The sequence below is a fragment of the Anomalospiza imberbis genome, chromosome 2 (genome assembly GCF_031753505.1).
Source record: "Anomalospiza imberbis isolate Cuckoo-Finch-1a 21T00152 chromosome 2, ASM3175350v1, whole genome shotgun sequence".
NCBI lineage: Eukaryota > Metazoa > Chordata > Aves > Passeriformes > Viduidae > Anomalospiza > Anomalospiza imberbis.
In genome coordinates this window covers 78,716,291-78,736,038 of record NC_089682.1, presented here as the reverse complement: position 1 = coordinate 78,736,038, position 19,748 = coordinate 78,716,291, and the positions used below count along the sequence as shown (strand labels likewise).

At 41.5% G+C, this 19,748-nt stretch overlaps 1 protein-coding gene across 3 annotated transcripts; it reads right to left on the bottom strand.

Annotated features, from left to right (window-relative positions):
• Positions 1 to 3,061: 3,061 nt before the first annotated feature.
• On the bottom strand, positions 3,062 to 17,302 carry CD58 (CD58 molecule). 3 transcript variants are annotated; one of them, XM_068181960.1, is made up of 9 exons: positions 16,966 to 17,302; positions 16,062 to 16,316; positions 13,987 to 14,082; positions 11,805 to 11,867; positions 11,567 to 11,623; positions 10,026 to 10,073; positions 8,554 to 8,631; positions 7,570 to 7,638; positions 3,062 to 5,413 (listed from the first exon to the last, which is right to left on the bottom strand). In XM_068181960.1, exons 1-9 carry the CDS (start codon positions 17,225 to 17,227, stop codon positions 5,400 to 5,402), a joined length of 942 nt encoding a protein of 313 aa, XP_068038061.1. In that variant the 5' UTR covers positions 17,228 to 17,302; the 3' UTR covers positions 3,062 to 5,399. The 3 variants fall into 3 exon arrangements, with proteins under 3 accessions (XP_068038061.1, XP_068038062.1, XP_068038063.1); XM_068181961.1 differs by lacking the exon at positions 10,026 to 10,073; XM_068181962.1 differs by lacking the exon at positions 13,987 to 14,082.
• Positions 17,303 to 19,748: the final 2,446 nt, after the last annotated feature.

Here is a 19,748-nt window from a genome sequence, read left to right as displayed (position 1 = left end):
CTCAGGTTATGCACAAAAGCCTGTGGGTTACACAAAGTTAATGCAAAATATCAAATGAAATGTTGAAGCATAATTTTTCTACCAACAACAGGAATCTGCTGAAAATAAAAGTATATTTTGAGAACTGGGGGAATAAGGGAAGACTGCAGAAAGTACTGAATTCAGCAATTTCTAGTCTTTCAGTGTTTGACTTTGGTACTGCAATGAACTTCTGTTCTAATTTATTTGGCTTCAGAAAGACAGAACTGAAAAACAACCAGATAATAAATAATTATTAATGTGGAGCACATTACTAGTGATTACAATGTTCCAAATCACCATATGCATGGTACCACTGTGACACTGTAGTGATTAGAAAAAGCATCTCATGAGTTCTGGTTAATATACTCGAGTTGACCAGAGGACTTTCATACTTAATCAGTGCTGTTCAGCAAAACTCGTGGTTCAGAGCCATGATGGGGCCTGAGAACTGTAGTCTGACTACATTCCATACAGTTATTTACTTGGAGATCATATAACAGCGATCCCAAATTAAGTATTGTTTCCCATGACCTTTTTGCCTGTTAGGTTGGCCACAGGAACCAACCAGGTCCACACCACTGGAAGCCAGTGCAGCTTTTCCCAGGACCCTGGCACACTTCAGAGTAGATGCAAAGGGAGATGTGATCTGCAGCATCCCTGAGTCACAACATCTTTTCACAGGGAACAAGGCCCCCACCCCCATGGGCTGGCTCTCAACCCCAAAGGCCTTCAACCTCAAAGTCCCACAGCCAGTTCCTTATAGTTTTCTTATTAAATCCAAGCTTTGGCCCATCCTGCCTGCTGGCTTTGCATTACCCAAAATCCAGATGATATTGGTGAGATCAATTCCCCAAGTACAGGTTCCTCTTTCAGATGTCCTAAAGAGAAGTTAAAATATTGAATGTCTTCACCAATTTCTAATTTCTCTAGGGTAAAAAACCAACTCTATTGGCCCTTGAAAACATCTACAACAAACCATCCCACATGGCAAATCACCCTCACAGTCACCAAATGCCCATTGAATAACTGGACATCAATCTGCCTCCTACAGCTCTTAATGCAAAACAGCTAATCCATAGGTGATTAATCTCAAGAAGCCTTTTTCTCTCCCTCTGAATCAATGCCCTTCCTTGGGAAGCTTCACACTCCACACAGCAAAGAGAAGCTGGGAATAATTTCCTGCACTGCTGGGCCTAAGTCCTGCCCCAGCAGAGCAATGTCACCCAGACACACAGAGCTTCAGGCTGCCATTCTGGCACATAAAGCTTCTTGCCTCTTTTTCAAGTGTTGTCTCTCTGAGACAATCCTCCAGCTTAAATGAGAGACACCACCACCAACATCAAGGTGATTAGTTTAGTTAAATTAGTTGTTTAATTTAGCTTAACATTTGCTTAAAACTGAGAATTTGCAACTGGAAGTGAAACATCTGAAAATGTAATTCTCAACCAGAGCTAGAAGAGAATGCATCAGTGGAAATGCATGACTCCTGTGTTGTCAGGACTGCAAGACACAGTTTACTCCAGTATAAGGCCAGCATTAAAAGAGGTTATTCTGGAATTAATTTATCCTTGTAACCCTAAAATCATCTATTTTGCAGTACTCTGCACAGAATTTCTGGACCTTCTTTGCACTTACCCCCACCAATCACTGATCATTCTGTTCATTTACATTCCTTCTTCCTGCTCCAACTCTACACTCTTTTCTCCCCTCTCTTCCCCAGGAAGCAAAAGAGGATCCAAACTGCATACTTGAAGCACACTGATACTCCCCAGTGAAAAGCAATGGTAAACAAATATAACTGGATATGATAGAAGAGGAAAACATGTCCTAAATTGGAAAGAAACTTGCAACTTATAAGGCTAGGAATTAATTTTTTTTGGTAGAGAGGCACAGCTGATAGAAAAAATTTATAAGTTTGTGACCCACAAGCATATCTTCAGATATCCAACAGGGATGAAGAAGCAGCTGCATTTTTTATATAAAACTTTGTAGATTAGAAATTTAAATGTGTCCTTGAGCACAGGATACACTGGTTTCTCCCATGACTGCACTTGCTAAGCCACACTGGCCAACATGATAGCCCACAATTAACCCTACTCACCACCTTTTAAGGAGGAAAATTCCCTTGAGGTCATGCCTAAGGCAAAGTTCCTCAAAATTTTGCTACATGCTCATTAGGGTCCCTAAAAATGTTTCATGTCCTTGTACCTGCCCCACAGTTCAAGCTGCACCCAGAGACCGTCAAGCAGACACGCTCACCTCGCCCTTTTGCTTTGGGTATCCCTAAATGACACTGCTACTGCTTGAAGAGTATTGCAAACCTGTGTTCCAGCAGCAGGATGCCACACATGGTGTGCGTCACCTTCTTGCAGTCTGCCAGGCATAATCAGTCCGTGGTTATAAGGCACAGATACAAGTCAGCTCACAAGGCAACCACGCTGCCTGCTGGTGGTCCTGCTGCTCCGAGCTTTTGCTGCAGTCCTGCTCCCGGAAGCTAATCCTCTCACCTCTGCTCATGCAGCTCCGTATGAAGCTATCTCTTAGGCACTGATGAAGGCTGTCTTAACTCACAGGATTGCTTTCACACTGGAATCTGTAAGAGATTGTTCCCAACAATTGCACCGCCAATGCTAATGTGTGGAAGATGCAACTTTTCAAACAGCACAGACAGATCCAGCACAGTGTGTTTGCTTTACAACACAAAGCTGCCTGCACAACTGTGGGTTGAGTTTTGTGACCAAAATCCACACTTTCAGCTCTACAGCAGATATCGAGCTCTGATCTCATTTATTCTGGGATTAATTAGAAGCAACATCTCCTGTAGGCACTGCTTTCATAGGTTAAAACTAGCATAAAGAGCCAGGACCAAGGAATCAGTCAGGCTGTGTCTTGTGAGCACAAGTACTTAGCAGCCGCTTCTACTCACTGTGAGTTTGCTTATTAGCAAAAACAGGTCTTACCACCAGCATCAGGGATGTTGGAGGGCAGGCTCACTTCCTGGAATACAATCAGCATTTCCTGGGTTCAAGTTGTTCACAGGCCAAAAATAACTGCATTTCAAGTGAGCTTCTACTTTCTGCTATTGAAAACTGCCTATTTTTCCATTCACTGGAAAGTAAAATTGGACACAAGCTTTTCACAGAAAGACAAAGTTTATTCTTCTTTAGTTACTGAGGAGACATTTGAAGAGAAGGACATAGAGAATGGCACTGCAAATACTGTCACCAAAACCAGCGGGAAGTCAGGTGTATTTATTCTCCCAAATGTCTGACTTCACATCCTTATAGGGGAAAAAACCCCCAAAATCTACCCCATATAAAACCCAAAGAAAAAAACAATACCAAATAAAAAAAAAAAGCTTCACTGTTGCTTTGAAAACTGCAGTTTGCACTTCTACCAGAAATTTCTCATGCATAGAAGAACCTGTGCAAGGTAAAAGGGTGAAAGCTGGCAGTGAGAGACTGTAGAGCCTGTAGTTCTTGGTCCTATGTCAGCCTGCCATGTAAATGGGTATCTCTGATCAAGTTCCAAAATTCCACAAACTATTCTGAAGACTTCCAGCCACTGTGGTTAATTTACCACAACTGCTTACTATTTTTGAAGGCTGCTGCTTCTTGCTTTGGCAACAATGTCAGTTATACCAGGTGTCAAAGAATTTTCAAAACCACACTATATGAGTCCTTTCTGTGTTGTTTAGCATGAAATTGCATGCCATGAACGGAGACCATGACACAAACTGGTATAGTTTGTGGGAGCAGTTTCAGCCAGTGCCACCAATCATTTTTTTACTATTATTTCTCACATTAATAACAGAAAGTAAGACTCTGCCCAAGCAGGCAAACAAGCTACAGGTTTACTTTTACCATGATAACCACAACAAAGGATATCTTTGTGTGGAGACTTGTTAAAAATTTATTAAGAAGCAGACAGAATTATCCTGAGAAATTTTTTGAAGGTGGAAAGGAGAAGGACACTTGGGTCAGGAATACTGACCCCCCAAAACACATCAACCAAACAAACAAATAAAAAACCCATATAAAATATATCACTTTGGTTAAGATTATTTTGGGGATCAGTTAGTAACTTTTAAGGTTAAATAAAAAAATGCATGTATACATTACAAAAATACATGACAAAGTTTTTTTACATCTTGAGTATTTTTTTTAATAAATTACAAATATTTACAGAGAGCAGTAGACATAAAAGGTCTAATCCTACCAAAAGTGACTTTTGAATGTTTGTACAGTGTTCAAACTGTACACTTGTACAGTACAGCTGCAAATAGAAGAAGAAATTGTGGGAGTGGAAAGAGCATAAATTGAAACCAGAGGAAACCTGAAGCTTCTGATCTCCGGTTACCAGTGTCAAACCTTCATGATTCTTTACACATACCATGTTCAAAATGAACTAAACTGGCTTTCAACTTTCATAAACAACCAGCATGTAAACATAATGAAAAACACTCCATAGCTTGATGTTCTGAAAACATTAATGCATGGTGTTTTTCTTTTTGATTCTTTTTAAACTTCATTATATACACAACCTCCGTTTTCAAGTTTTTGTTCTAGTCTCAAGCAACTTTAAAACATACTATTATTTCCTAGGAATGAGTAGAAGTGAGATGACATTCTTAGAAAAATATGAAGTGCAAAGGCTTAAAAAGTCCTAAAAGTTCAAAAAAATATAAAAAGCTTTAGGAAAAGCCCAAATCTGCTGTTAATAACACCTTTGTTTCAGTGCAACAACAAGCTGAAATGTAGTTTTATCACAGAATGAACCAGTGTCAGGACATGATCAGTTTGCCAGGCATCTAGCAACTGTAGGACATAGCTTTGTCCAGAACCAAGACTAGAAAATGCAAACTTCCACCCATCTGGACCTGCTGAAGGATGAAGGTTTTTTTCTGACTGTAAAAAGGCACTGATAAAAAAGTGAAAGCTGATCAGTTTTTGATTTGTCCACATTCATGCAAATATATAAAACTTTGTAAATCTCTAAATATCAACTACAAAGAGGCTTTAGTGTGTTAGTAAAAAAAAAAAACAAAACTATAAAACAAACCATATAACAAACCATAAGGTTTGTTAAATGTTGAACCATATGGTTTGTTAAAATCATATACAACAATTCAAAGATTTTGTCCATGATTTGGCCTATTTGTCTTCACATAGTATCACTAGAAAAGGAGGCTGTTTTTCCTGAGGACAGAAAAATAGGCACTGGAAACAGTTCAGCCTGTCTTTAAAGTGCTTCTTGATGAAACTCTGACAACTTCATTGCTTGTGGAAGCCCTTCAAGGGAAAAGGTAGCACCTCCTTCATCACTGAATTCTACTGCTTCTCTTCCATATTTGTTTGGGCAACAAAGCAATTATTTGCTTATGCTTTAGGATCTGAAACAAAAGAATAAGAAAAGCACACAGGTAAATTTCTATATCTTTTCTTCTAGAAACTGAACTAGCTCCATGAGAATACTGCAGGCTTTAAATACTAATGAGGTGTTGTGACCAAGACACTTTCACATGACTCGTAACAATCCAGTTAGAGCAGGTACATGACCAATGGTATATGATAGCCTATGATCATTTTACCCAAATTATCTGTTTATGATTAGGCACATTCCTCTGCAACTGGACCACATTTAAAACATTTCTTATTTACTGCCAGCCACCTGCTAAGCAGCTGGTAACCTGTGAAGGTGTTCTGACTCCATGACTTTGGATCACATAATCAGGCAATTAAGACACCACTTCTATTCAAATATTTTATATCTGATCTCAGTATCAGCTATGCATCACACATGCATGTGTTGCTGCTATTTCTTCCACACAATAATGCCAGATGCTTTTGGAGTTTTCTCTTTAGAGGATTGAAAATACAACTCTTATTTGACAAGGAGACTGAAGGCAAAGGAAGTTACAGTGCAGGAAGTTCAAGACTACAGCCTAACTCATCACATGAAACGTGCATCAGCCCCTAACCAGGCTGGTTTCCAACTAAGCACCCACAAGCCCACTTACACTGGTGTTTCCACCTTGTTGCACATGTAGCAACTCTATAAGGGGAGCCACCTGGATGTGCCAGGACACCATGCCCTTTGGTCTTTGCTCCCATTTTGATAGCATTACCTGTCCCTTCCACTAATCTCTAGCTCAGCATCACTCCAGGATAAGATGTCAGGAGACAGTCTAGGAGAACAGAGTATGGTGACATATGGTACACAACTCTCAAAAAGAAAGCTGTCCCTAGTCTGGTTCTCACAAGGTCCCAGGATAGGCCCGAAGTATTTTTATCATCTGTATGTTTAAAATCCAAGCAGGTTTACTGCTTTACCTTAGTGATGATACTAAAGAACATGATCAAAAAGCCAGTTGTATGTATGTGTGTGTGTTTGTGTGCTATTTCCTCGTGTCTGTACAGTGAGAGGGTCTGAATATGAAATAGGGTTCTGTCACTTTACAGCTTCAAGGATAAGCATCAGGTTTCATACCCCCCCTACCCCAGAACACACAAAATGTTCTGTTCTCACATGGTTTGCAAACAGAACCAAAGCAAGCACAGCTGCATCTGGTGCCTCAGCATGCCATACCAACAGGCCAGTTTCACATGCTAAACCTTTGAGGGTGATGCAGGAGCACAGCTGTCTAGCCCAGCAGAGCAGCACATCACATGGACCAGGAATAATACACTGAGTTACTTCATTTGCCTTTCAGTATTACTCATTGTTAACTAACAGAATCTGACTCTGTTATTACGACACACCACACCTTCCTCTGCAGCTATGCAGATTGTTCCAAGTCCATTTCCTGATTTCATGGCAGTTTTGTCTGCATCACAGAGTCAAGTTTTTTATATTCAGTCTTAACTCCTTCCCACCCTCCCATTCATCCCTGTTTTCTCACATTCAGAGATTTTTTCACCCCTCTTTTCAATGCTGTCTTCAGCAAATACCAGAATTTATAGACGCATTGCTTTGCTGGTAATTCAACAGAAGTATCAAACTTGGCAGAACAAAAAACCCTGCAGCAGTAAGGTGCCACTTGCTTTCACACTGCTGTGCGTTTTGAGAATGTTTAAATGGATTATCTGCACTAGCAGACTCCAACGTGAGTGTGCACAAGGTAATCCATTGTGGTGCAGGAAAAAAGTATTTTTGCACCAGAACTGAAATTTTAAAAATCTAAGTACTATTTATTTCATCATTATAATTTTAAACCTTTATTTTGTGCATGTTTTATAATGTATGTCATACTTGAGCATGGTAATAATTGTATGTAACTTATAAATACACATAAATTGGGTGTGCATGTTCAAAGTATTTTACTGATGTGGTAGACAATCACAAAAGGTTTGGTAACCACTCACCTACAATATAAAAATCAGAAATTAGTATGAGAGGCCCACAGTTACACCACTCAAGTAAGGACTGTATAACAGACAAAATTACATTTTTCCTTTTTTTTTTTTCCAAGAAAGGAAAATTATTCACATTCAACCTCTGTGTCAGTCAGCACACTCTCCCAAGACAGAGAGCTTGACCCTCACATACCTTCTTTAGTGCAGCTGGAAGAGTTGTCCAGGTGCCCCCCATTTCCACCTTCTGTATCCTGGGTCACTTCTGCAAGGACAAAGGCAATACTCAGACAATCCTGGACCTCACAACACTCTGCCTCTCTGCCCCAGACAGACCAAGAACAATCTGACTGGGATTTGAACCATTTGTTTGGCAACAATAGTAAACCCTGACCAACATGCCTCACTCCCATGGGATCACCATCCAACACCTCCCTTCTCTCGTCCATTCCTGACTCTGCACTGTCTTCACGATCCCTCACACATCCTGTAAAGGCCAAGCACAGGAAGCGCTCAGCACCTGTGGTGCCACCCATTAGGTGGCATTAGGCAAAAGTCACACTGAACAAAGACTGCTCCACAGTCCAGGCACTTACCTCCTTCATTCATATCATGGCCATCTGCATGGTTACTGTGTGCAAAACAATATAAAAAAGCTCCTGGAGAGCATCCAAAGGAGGGCCATGAGGATGGTGAAGGGTCTGAAGGGGAAGTCTTATGAGGAGTGGCTGAGGTCACTTGGTCTGTTCAGCTTGGAGGAGACTGACGAGAGACCTCACCACAGTCTACAACTTCCTCGTGTGGGGAAGAGGAGAGACAGGTACAATCTCTTCACTCTCATGACCGATTACGGTATTAGAGGAAACGGCATGAAGCTGAGTCAGGGCAGGTTTAGTTTGGATATCAAGAAAAGGTTTTTCACCCAGAGGGTGCTTGGGCACCAGGGGAAACAGGCTCCCAGGGAAGTGGTCACAGCACCAAGCCTGACAGAGTTCAAGCATTTGAACAACACTCACAGGGATATGGTGTGATTTTTGGGTTGTCATCTGCAGGGCAGGAGCTGGAGTCAATCCTGACGTGTCCCTTCCAACTCACCAGGTTCTATGATTCTATGAAGGGATCATGGCCAGTTTGCCTACTGGGTCAGTAGCACTGACTGCTCCATAGAACAGCCACTTACCTTCCTGATGTACACCATTCTTAACTATCTGCTTGTCTTTCTCATGCACGTCCCTGTCATTCTCATTCAATGCTCTGTCTGAAAAGAGATCAGAGAACAACTACAGTCCCTCAGGAGCACAGTCCATTGCTTCCAGCCCTCCCCAGCACAGGCCCAGGGCTCAGAGCACACCTTCCCCTCTGCACGTTAAGTACTACTGTGCTATCAGCAAAAGCCCTGCTTGAAACTGCTTTGTACACACATTTCAGAGAACATCATAGCCTTGCCTGCTATTTCCCATCCCTAGAGCAGTGACTGCCTGTTCCCCAGGTGCTGGTGGCAGCACTGCACAGAGGTGCACGACCTTCCCTGCCTGATGTTCCCATTCTATTCTGCAACAAAATAAAGGACTTTATTTTCTGCATCTCGTGCCCAAATGGAAAACCTTTATCTATGGACCTGATTTCTCTCTTGCCCGAACTCTGTGTTTCCCTCCTTTCTACTTTAAATCAGGTGTAAAATAAGCCTCCTTTTCCTATACCCATGTCTATGTATATGGAAACAGTTGCACAAGTGATGACACAATCCTGCAGTGCACCACACCTTCACCATCAGCTACACAATCCCTGTTTCTTTAGATGAAAGAAAGCTGTTCCATACCCATATTACAATACATGCAGGAAGAATAAGCAGTAAACCCCAGGGGCTTCTGAATTTTTCTGAGTTTCCTTTTCCTTATTGCAATCATTGGTGATTTTTTTTCCTTTACAGGAAAGACTTCTGCCTTCTCCAACCCCTTGTTATCAGCCACTTGTGGAAATAGTGGAAGAGTTAGTGAGTGAATGAATCACTAGTGCAAAAGACTGGGGAAAAATGGACTTTTTTTCTTGAGTTGAACAATAATGTTCAATTTCAGCAGCCCTTTGGAGTTAAAAGAACTTCTATTAAAAATACAGGTCCCAGAACTTCCTTGAAATTTACACATTTAAGCTTTGCTTAACTCCCTGATGAATGCAGTCAAAAGACTTTCCTAAAGCATAAAGCAAGTGGAAGATAAAACAGACTTTGTTCCTTAGAGAAGCACATTTCTGGATGAAGTATCTCCCAAATATGAATTTTGTAAGCTGGTAAGCATCCCATCTCTAAATTGGTGTGCTGAGGCTCTTATCTTTCCTCCATGCTTAGTTCTTTTTCCCACAGATGGCAAAAGCAGCATCATTCTCATCATATCAAGAGGGAAGGTAAAGCCCCAAGAAGGTGTTTGCTCTGTGCTGTTTACCAAACACAGCCTCCAGGTCTTTCTGATTTCTCTTCTAGTGATCTACCCATCAACATTTACTGTTCCTAAGGCAACAGGTTCTTCTAGGCCAACAGGGGAACAGTAAACTCTATACTCAGGACATGCTAACATGTCTTGGACTACAAAAGGCCATGTGCAAAATTACTTTCCCCCTTCATGTTCCTCTGTTTTAGGGCTCCATCTCACTTATTACCTGCTTCAGGCTCTTCATTCTCACAATGAACAGGGTGTGAAAATGCAGCTGCAAGAAAACAGAAATCCTTTTCCAGAAACGTGTATGGAGGTAGCACAGTAGTCTGCAAAATATGCAACTCAGCCTTAAAGTGACAACTTCATTATAACACTTTTTAAAGATATTCCTGAGAACCACTACGTTATGCCACTTAAAGACTCACAATAATTTCAATTTCCCTCCAGCAACCACTTAAGGTCCCAGACCATGACCAACACTGTTTATATTTATACCTACAACTTTATGAAAGTCTTGCTGATGTAGATCTATTGGTAAAGCTGCACAGATCTGCCATAAAGAGCCAGAGATAGCTGAGAAGAGAATCTGCATCTACTTTTTTTACTTCATCTGTGTTGCGCTAACACTGTGACTTTAAACCCTTGCTCTTTGCAAACCTTAAAGAATATCTTTAATAGAAACATTCTAAAGCAAATTTAGGTGCAATACCAAAATGAGGTTTTTTGGGGGCTTTACTGAGGTTCTTTTCCTACCCATACTTCTCATCCTCTCGCTTTCAGATTCATCAATAGTCTTGACCTCAGTGGGCTCTGAACCATGAGCGAAAACCACAGCTTTAACAAATGTAAGGTACCAGACTGAGCACCCACATGAAGGCACTGTGAGCTCAATACCAGAACAGTCCAAGAGGGCAGTGAGCCTGCCACCTGATGGCAGGAGCTCTGGCCATTCCCCACTGAAACACTGTTTGGTCTGGTAACAGAACATTTCTTAAGAATCTTACCCTGTGCTCCCCAGCCTGCTTGACTGCCTTGGGGATTAATTTCGGTTGGTTCCTAAAAACAGACCACAGTCCTGGCAACAAAACTCCTCTATGTTAAAGCTAGATTATGATAGCCAAATTTGCCCCTATGAAAGGGGCACAGACTAAAGGAGTTGCCGCCTTCCTTAGCTGCTCCCTATATAGAGTGATTTCCACAACCCAATACAAAAGAAACCAGAAAACAGCACAATCTTGCTGCAAATTAAGGAAGTAAAAAACCCCAAAAGCACTCCAACAAAACACTAAGAATAAAACGAAACAAAAATACACAAGCAAACAAACAAAACCTCCCTAAAACCCAAAAAAACCTCAATGCAGATTAGAATGGACAGCAGAAGCCCAGGCAGAGATCTGGACAGGACGAGGAGAGAAATGACTGATTGCCCTACAGTGTGCACTTCTCCAGCCCTTATCCTGAGGCCAGCCCCAATTCTCCATTGTTAGAAAGGTAATTCACCTCCAAAGACAGCTGCTGACCAGGAAAATCTCAGGCCCTTCACTGTCAGTAACTTTGCCAGCCCCACTAACACATTCACTAGGTGCAGGTCCCTATAATCATCCAATATTGGACCTCAAGTGAGATTTTGACTCTGCATGTGCACACTTTGAAAATCAATTCAAAAGCTCAGACCCTGCAAAAAAGGAAAGAGCAAATCAGACTCCCTGCTCCAACCAAGAGCAGGTGTTTAGAAACATTAATACCCCAATACAGGTTTCTTACCTCCCTCTGAGTTAGATTGTTGTTGGCTGTTCCCAGAGAAAAGTTGCTCATGCTCTCCTATAAAGAAATTTATTTGTTTTAGAAAGTATGTATTAATGACCTGGAAAAAAATAACTACACTCAAAGAAAACTTACTCCTTTACCTCTTCAATGAAAGACTACACTGACACAGAATAAAAACTGACAAGGCCACACCAAGCACCAGTCTGATTTCCATACATTTGTGACACTATCTTACCTGAGCCATTCACTGGACTGTTATTCTGAGCAGTCCTTCTTCTTGTTCCAAGTTTAATTATACCTGTACACAAATAGAATATTTGGAGAAATTACTCAGAAATGAAGTTTTGTGCCTTTGGAAACTTGCTGACAGCCTCCATTCATTCCATCCCCCTTCTCCAACACCCAAACAAAAACTAATACACTTCACTGAGAAAATGCAACTGAATACTTGACTTGGAGGAAAAACAAAAAATGAAATACTGTTTTGAGGGAAAGACAGTCAGTGAGAGATTAACAGAATGAGTCTCCTGCAACAGCAAGTCAGAACACATCTAGTCAAATCTAAGGTGGAGCTTAATATTTCTGATTATATGTCTTGCACTTAAAATATCAAACTTCTGCTGTTTGATTATACCTGTGCAATACTTATCCTACCAAGGTATAACAGGTTTATTTTCTTTCCCTCATTGTTTCAAGGGAAGTAACTGAACTGTTTTGATTCTAACTGATGGTCAGTTTTGAGTGACATTCTTTGCGTGTTAACACCAAGAGCAGTGTTGTTTAACACCACCAACATGAACGAGTACACAGAAGGCACTTTCAAAAAGCTTGCAGATGACATCAAATTGGGGAGAGTAGAGGACATGGTGGAAAGCAGGCTTGCCACTCAAATTGAATTCAACAACCTGGAGAAACATGCTGGCAAAAATGATGTGCTATTCAAAGGCAAACAAAGTCCTGAATCTCTTAAGTCAGCCCATGGACCACTAGGGGCTGGCCTCTGCCTGGCTAGGAAACAGCTCTGCAGAAAAAGACCTGAAAGCATGAACAAGCTCAGCATTACTCAGAAAAATGTGCCCTTGCAGTAGAAGGCTCCAAATACTGGGCTGTGTTAGCAGAAATGTAGTCAGCCCATCAACACAAATAATTCCTCCTCTCTATTCGATATTTAGGACACCACAGGTGGAGCACTCTCTCTACTTTTAGTCTTCCAGTTAATGTAAAAACACCATCTTTCTGAAGATAATTCAGCAAATGTCCACCAAGATGTCTAGGGGCAGGAGCTGTGCAAGGAGGTGCTGAGACAGTTGGGTTTGTTCAGCCTCAAGAAAGATAAGAGGATGATGGCTCACTGCAGTCTACAACTAACTACAGAGAACTCTCAGAAAAAAACAGGAGGCAATGGCTACCAGTTGCCAAAGGGCAATCCCTAACAGAAATAAGGACAATATCCATTCCTACAAGAGTGATTCAGCACTTAAACACATGCTGAAAGAGGCTGGGAAATTCCCACCCTTGAAACTATTCACAGTTTGACTGGACAAGGCCTTAAGCAACCTGATCTAGCTTTGAAGTTGGTCATGCTTTGAGCAGCAAGTTGGAGGAAACTTCCAGAGATGACTTCCCACATAGTTTATGATTCCACGCCAACAGAAACTAAATGGACAATGAACAGGAAAGCAAAAGGTCCACATGCAATATATATCTATTTATGTCCTGATCAGAATATCATCAATTAGTCCTTCCCAGATGGGAGATGCATCCAGTACTCTTCACCCTGCAGCCACCTCCAAGTGGTGGCCCCATCATGAATCTTCCATGCAGAGCATGCATAGGATGAAGAAATGTATTCCTGTTTGGGACACTCTCCAACACAAAGAGAAAAGATGGCATGCCCCTCTTTTTCAAATCAGAAGACAATTTAACACAGAAATTCAAAAATGTGGCAGAAAAAGATACACAGTAATAGCCTATAATTACTATTTCTGACTAAACTGTCAGATTTACAAAAAAGATACTAGAATTCAGTGTAGGGATGGATCAAAAAACAAATATAGAACTCCAAGATGCTTTATAATGCTCTCAAAAAAGGCTGTGAAAACACACTCCAGTAAGAACGGGACAGGCTACAAACACTTGGTTAGTAGAAACACAATGTAAATTAAACACCCAGTCTGAAGGAGAACCATGCAAATGAAAACTGCAGTGTTTCCTAGGACTCAGAGCCCAGTGTCAGAATGCAAGAAAGTCCAGTACATTATTTCCTTCAAATATATTCATTTTTGCCTAAATTTGACTTGTTTCTTCTATTGTTTTTACAAAACACTTGATGGTCAGAAATTTTCACACATTCTACAGAGCCTTAGATGAGTATAATCTGGAAGTACATAAAGCTCAGTTAGGAAGTTTATGCATACCTTTCCTGCACAGGAGTACTGGGATTCCTACCAGGACTGCTACTAGGATAATAGCTGCAATAAGGTAATATCTATGTCGTTTGTGAGAACTGTCTCCTTTAAAAAAAAAAATTGAAAAAAAGAAAGGTTAGTTAAAAAGCAACTGTGTGATACACTAGTTCAGTAGAGATACAGCCCCAAATATTTTTATAGCTATTTTTTTCAAAGTAACCTCAATTAATTAATGCACCAGAGTCAGTTATTAGCAAAACCCTGAGCCATCTCCAGGATAGTTACATGTTAAGTACCTCATTTCCGTGAAGGCACATCACCACTTGAAAGGCAATGGCTATTCCAGTTCTTGGCCTATGAAAGGCTAAGTCAAATTTCAAACAAATGAAATTTCAGCAAATGTCTTGTATCGGGTTTGCACTGCAAGGTTTTGATGGTTTCTGTGAGAAGATGCCAGAAGCTGTCCCCATGTCAGATAGAGCTAATGCCAAGCTGGATCTGCTGCTGGCCAAGGCAGAGCCTATCAGCGACTGTGGTAGTGACTCTGGGATAACACTTCTAAGAAAAGGGAAAAACTGCTGGACAACAACAGCAAGGGGGAGAGGGGAGTGACAATATGTGAGGGAATCTGCCCAACCAGACACCAAGGTCAGTGCAGAAGGAGATACAGGTGCTGGACTAGGGATTCCCCTGGAGCAGCCCATGGAGGACCCCACATCAGAATAGGGGGTGCCCAAAGGAGGCTGTGACCCCATGGGAAGCCCACACTGCAGCAGCCTCCTGGCAGGACCTGTGGCCCCATGGAGAGAGGAACCCACGCTGGAGCAGCTTTGCTGGCAGGACTTGTGACCCTGTGGGGAAGCCACACTGGAGCAGTTCATGAAGAACTGTGGCCTGTGGGAAGGACTCATGTTGGAGAAGTTCATGGAGGCTGTCTCCTGTGGGAGGGAGCCCACACTGGTTCAGGGGAGTCCTGCCCCTGAGGAGGAAGGACAGCGATTAATGAGCTGACTGCAAGCCCCATTGCCCACCCCCCTGTGCTGCCCAGGGAGACCTGCTCAGGTAACAATATTGGGAGTGAAGCTGAGTCTAGGAAGAAAGGAGGGGTTTCAGGGAGGTGTTTTAGATTTGCTTTTGTTTTTCATTATCCTGCTCTAGATTTTGACTGGCAATAAATTAAACTCATTTTCCCAAAGTCTAGTCTGTTTTGCCTGTGACAGTAATGGCCAAATGACCTCTCTCTGTCCTTGCCTCAACCCATGAGGCTTTTGTCATATTTTCTCCTTCCTGCCCCACAGAGGAGAGGGAATGACAGATCAGCCTGATGGGCACCTGGCAGCCAGCCAAGATCAACCCACCACATACTTCACATCTAACAAGTTTGTCCAGTAAAGGAAGAATTCTGTACTAGTAAACCATTACTAGTGACAATTACTTTTGCACAGAAATGAGAACTTTTGTCAGTTAGGGACTGCCTTATGCACCCTTCAAACCAGATGGTTCCAAACCTATTCCCACTCTGTGTTTAAAGACACCCTAAAAATTCAAGCCTCATGCTGAAGGCTGTCCCAAAGCAATAAGTAACAGGAGGAAAATTCTTTTTCTATTTTATACCTCTCCATGAAGGAGGAAGGAACTATGCTCGTTGACTCATGCACTTGCTGGATGAGAAATTATTTTATCTTATGGCTGCTGGATGACTCACTTGAAATGGCTGAATAGTTTCACTCCAACTCATGGAGACCAATACAAAGAGGACAAGTTCCTAGCACTAATTACATAAGGACAGAAGGTTCAGAAGAGATATTCTAAGACCTTCTAATCCTTATTATTACTCAATCAAGTCACAGCTAAAGGTTTTATTCTGTGGAGATCCCTGCAAAAAGTATCTTTCCAGTGGGAACAAACTGTCATCCTCATACTTTTCACAAACTTTATACACACTTTTAGCCAACAAATCATTTCTGATGCTTTTTACTCTTTAAATTCAGTTTCCTGGGAAATCAGGAGAAACCTTACAAAGCCCATGCTGCTTCCCAAACAAGCCTCTTAGACCTGTGTTTGCAACATGACACATTTATTACCTTTTCCTTCTGGAAGGCATTGAATCAAAGAGATTTCAGACCTCCTTTCCGTTTGTGAAAATTTAATGATACATGTAGCATTGGTGGTAATATCAACATTCTCCAAAGGGATGGAAAGCTCCTGGTTCTGATAACTGCGTGGACTGTTACTGAGCTTCCAAGCATAATTCAGAGACCCCTGGAAATTTGCTGTACAGCTTAGTACAATTTCATCATCGCTGGTGTTGCAACTTATTTTAGGTTCTGGAAGGGAATCTAGAAGGAGAGAAAACATTCTGTATTACTTTAGTTATAAACTATATAGAATTTTAGCACAGGACAAGGGCTGGAGCAATGAAAGCAGCAGAAGAGTGCATAGACAAAAGTGTGGGGATATGTGCATACATGCCTGAGAGAGAAATGTGTTTCTGAAAGTGACCTGTAAACCACCTGTTTGTGGTTCTCCCATTCCTAGTCCAAGAGTCTTCATGGTTCACCATCCACAGGACTAATAGACACACTGGTCACATATATTTCCCAAAGACTACTAGTGAGGCTGAGTAGATCTGCACAGGATGATACCACAGATATTCAGGCATGTGTAATATGCCTGCAGGAATATCTTTAATAGACATATAATGCCTGGGATTACCCGGTCAGCTTGCTCAAAAAGCTTCATTGTCTACCTGAAAGTGCAGTGCGCCATCTACACATTCTAGAAGTCATCCCAAGGTGAGTAATGATGGGCATATAAATGAGATGCCACCTTTGAAAATTTGTTCAAAGTGGCTAAGCAACTTAAAAATAGACAATGAACAGCCCCCTCTGTTTCTGTTTGATTCCTTGACAAATATACAATGCCCTTTCTAGATATTTTAAAGTGAAGAGTGGTTCACATTCTTTATGCAGTTCTTCCAGTACTTACCTAATACAAAAAGTAAGAAGTTTAAGTGGTGATCTGTCACAGAATCCCAGTACTGTAACTCATATGTGCCAGCATCATCCTTCTCCAAGTTAACTATAGTCAAGGATCCATTCTCCATAAGTACACTCCTGTTGCAGAGAGGACCAAAATATGTCGGTATGTTTTGCTCTTCCCATTCAGCCACTTTATCCCTGTTTTTCTTCCAGATAATTTCCACTATTTTTCGGTCTATTTGTACTGGAAAAGTAAAATTTTCTCCCATGATGCCAACTAGGTCCTTACAGTAGATGTGTGCTAGAGAGGGGGGAAAAAATAAAAAGTTACTTTAACAATTGTTTTATAAAACACTGCTTGACTAATGCCCTATGCAATATCAGATACATTCAAATTTAGGTTAGAAGCACATCACAAAGTTGCAAACTAAGGTACACATCAGTTAAGAATTACCCAAACCCAGGTTGTCAGCACAATTGTATGACAGGCACGGCAAAGGAATCCAATTTCCATATTTTGGTCCCAGGCAGAATAATTCCCCAATGATCTTCCCTATCCTAAGCCCCTCTATCCTCACTACTTTCCCTCTGTTCACTTGAATTATGCCTTCTGCCTATGATCTGGTGAAAAATATTAAATGAAGAATTGTCACTACCAAAATCTGTTTTAGCATCTTGTTGCAGAACGCCCAGACTGAAGTTCCTGCTGATCAAATAAACTACACTTTTTCCAGTATGAATATTCACAGTTAGTAAAACTGTTAGTAAAAAGTACACTTCTGATGCAAAACTGCTATTGAGTTCAAAGCACCTGCTCTGAAGCCATGGGGGTATTAGGGATTTCCCTTCAAATGTCACTTAAGCAAGTTTATTTCACAGCCAATATATGTGAAACAGCACCCCATCCTCTGAGATCTAGCAGAGCTGTCAGCAAGAATGAAGCCGTTCAGAAACCTCCACTGCTCTCAGTTTTGAGTAAATTGCATTCTGCTAAAAATGCCCAGGCAATCAATATAAATAAACAAACCATAACAGAGGAGAGATAAGAGATTTTCCCTAATTTTCATTGAAAACAGCTACATTTCTGAGAAAAAAAACCTACTGATCTAACAGACGAAATCCTGCTGTGGGGAAGGGACCACAACCTTTAAACACACAGTATCTTTGTGTCTCTGCTTCAGTCTTCAGAAATCACCTCCAACTTCTAAATAGCTCCAAATGGCTCTAGAAGAATTGCAAGATCACTGCCATGGCAGACAGGAACATAGACAAAAGCACTTTGGTATTGAGTTCAAGTTACACTTGCATTTAGGAATCGATTTTGGTCCACAGTAGCTGGTAAATTTTTACTCCTATGTTGAAGGAGGGGCATGGTTAAGATACAAATGAGGTCTCACATTAAAGCAGGATTCCCAATCTGCACCATGTAAAACTTCCCTTTAAACAGTAGCTATGCACGGTGAAACAAATATTTCAGATGTAAACTCCTCAAGCCAACTGTTTCCGGGTGACAGCTAGTATTCAGGGTTTTGTCTTTTTTTATTTATTCCTAAATGGCATCAGTTTAAGGACCCACCAATTCCTATATCCTGACAGACAGAACGTCAGCTAGGCCTTCCTTTCCCACTGGTAAAGGACAGTGCTCATCAGCTCTTCTGCCACACCATAGAAACACAGACTTTCTCTGACAGCACAATGAACACAAGCAGTAGAAACTCACTTCCGTGTGCTTGGCTAGAGAACTGCACACACGTTTCCTCCATGCCTTACTCTCTATGGAATATCCATTTTGTTTGCAATTTACCCATGGAAGCACTCTTCTCACGCCACTGGAGTTGCAACTTCTTGTGGTCTGTACCTACATGGTCACCTTCTCCAGGCACAGGGATTGTAGAAGTAACCAGGGTAAGCTATCAACTCCCACGTCTTGTCAACACAACCTACCTGCTTTCTTTGTATTCTACCCTGTTCAGGCAGATTTAAACATTTTACTTGAGCATCTCTTTCCACCTATCTCAATTAGTGATTTCAAGAAGAAAAAAGAACTCAGAAACTCCAGACTTTGTGTCTGGAGATCACAAGATTGCAAGACCCTGGGTAGGGTGGAACACTATTTCGATCTGACAAAGCCTGGAGTCTTGTTAGAGACCTCTGTTTCATAAAGACTGTTTCCAGGAGGACATATTCCTCAAGAAGTCATCCCTCACTGCCTAAAGACCTATGGTATTCCTAGTATGGAGAAAAACTCCCTGCTCTTCCCACTGTGAAATTCTACCTCTCAGTAGCTTTAACTCACAATCAGGCTGTGGTGCCTTGACATCAGCATAAGCCAAACCACAGTGGCTCTTGACAAGAGCCTTCAGCAAGGACAGCAGCTGCTTGCTGGGCCCTGAGAACACAAGCAAGGACAGCCACCACTGCTCAGCCAACCACTCATAACTTCCTACATTTGGGTGTTGATGCTCCATGTCTTTACTCTCTTTCAGTTAGTCATAAGTGCTAGGCTGGAGTTATGAGAGCAAAGTTGTTGCTTCTTCAAGTCCAGGAGTGAGACTGAAGGAAAGCAGAGCTGAAAAAAACCCCACATTTTCTCTCCACAGGTTCTGCATGGCACAGGGGGGCAGTGGTGTCTTCAGCACACCCTCTTCATGCTGGCTGGTGGAACAAGAGCTTGGCAGCAAGGAGCTGATGAGCTCCTCCCATTCAGGGCTCCCAGCAGCAGAACAAGGAAAAGTTTATTCCTCAAGGATAACAGTCATCTCCTTCCTTAAAACATCCAATCTCTGGGTT

Coding starts and splice junctions, on each gene's coding strand:
- CD58 (XM_068181960.1), bottom strand. CDS start 17,227: ATGGGAGAAAATTTTACTTTTCCAGTACAAATAGACCGAAAAATAGTG. Junction 11,868..13,986: donor AGTACTCCTGTGCAGGAAAG/GTATGCATAAAC, acceptor ATTTGTGTACAG/GTATAATTAAACTTGGAACA. Junction 11,624..11,804: donor CAGTCCAGTGAATGGCTCAG/GTAAGATAGTGT, acceptor ATTTCTTTATAG/GAGAGCATGAGCAACTTTTC.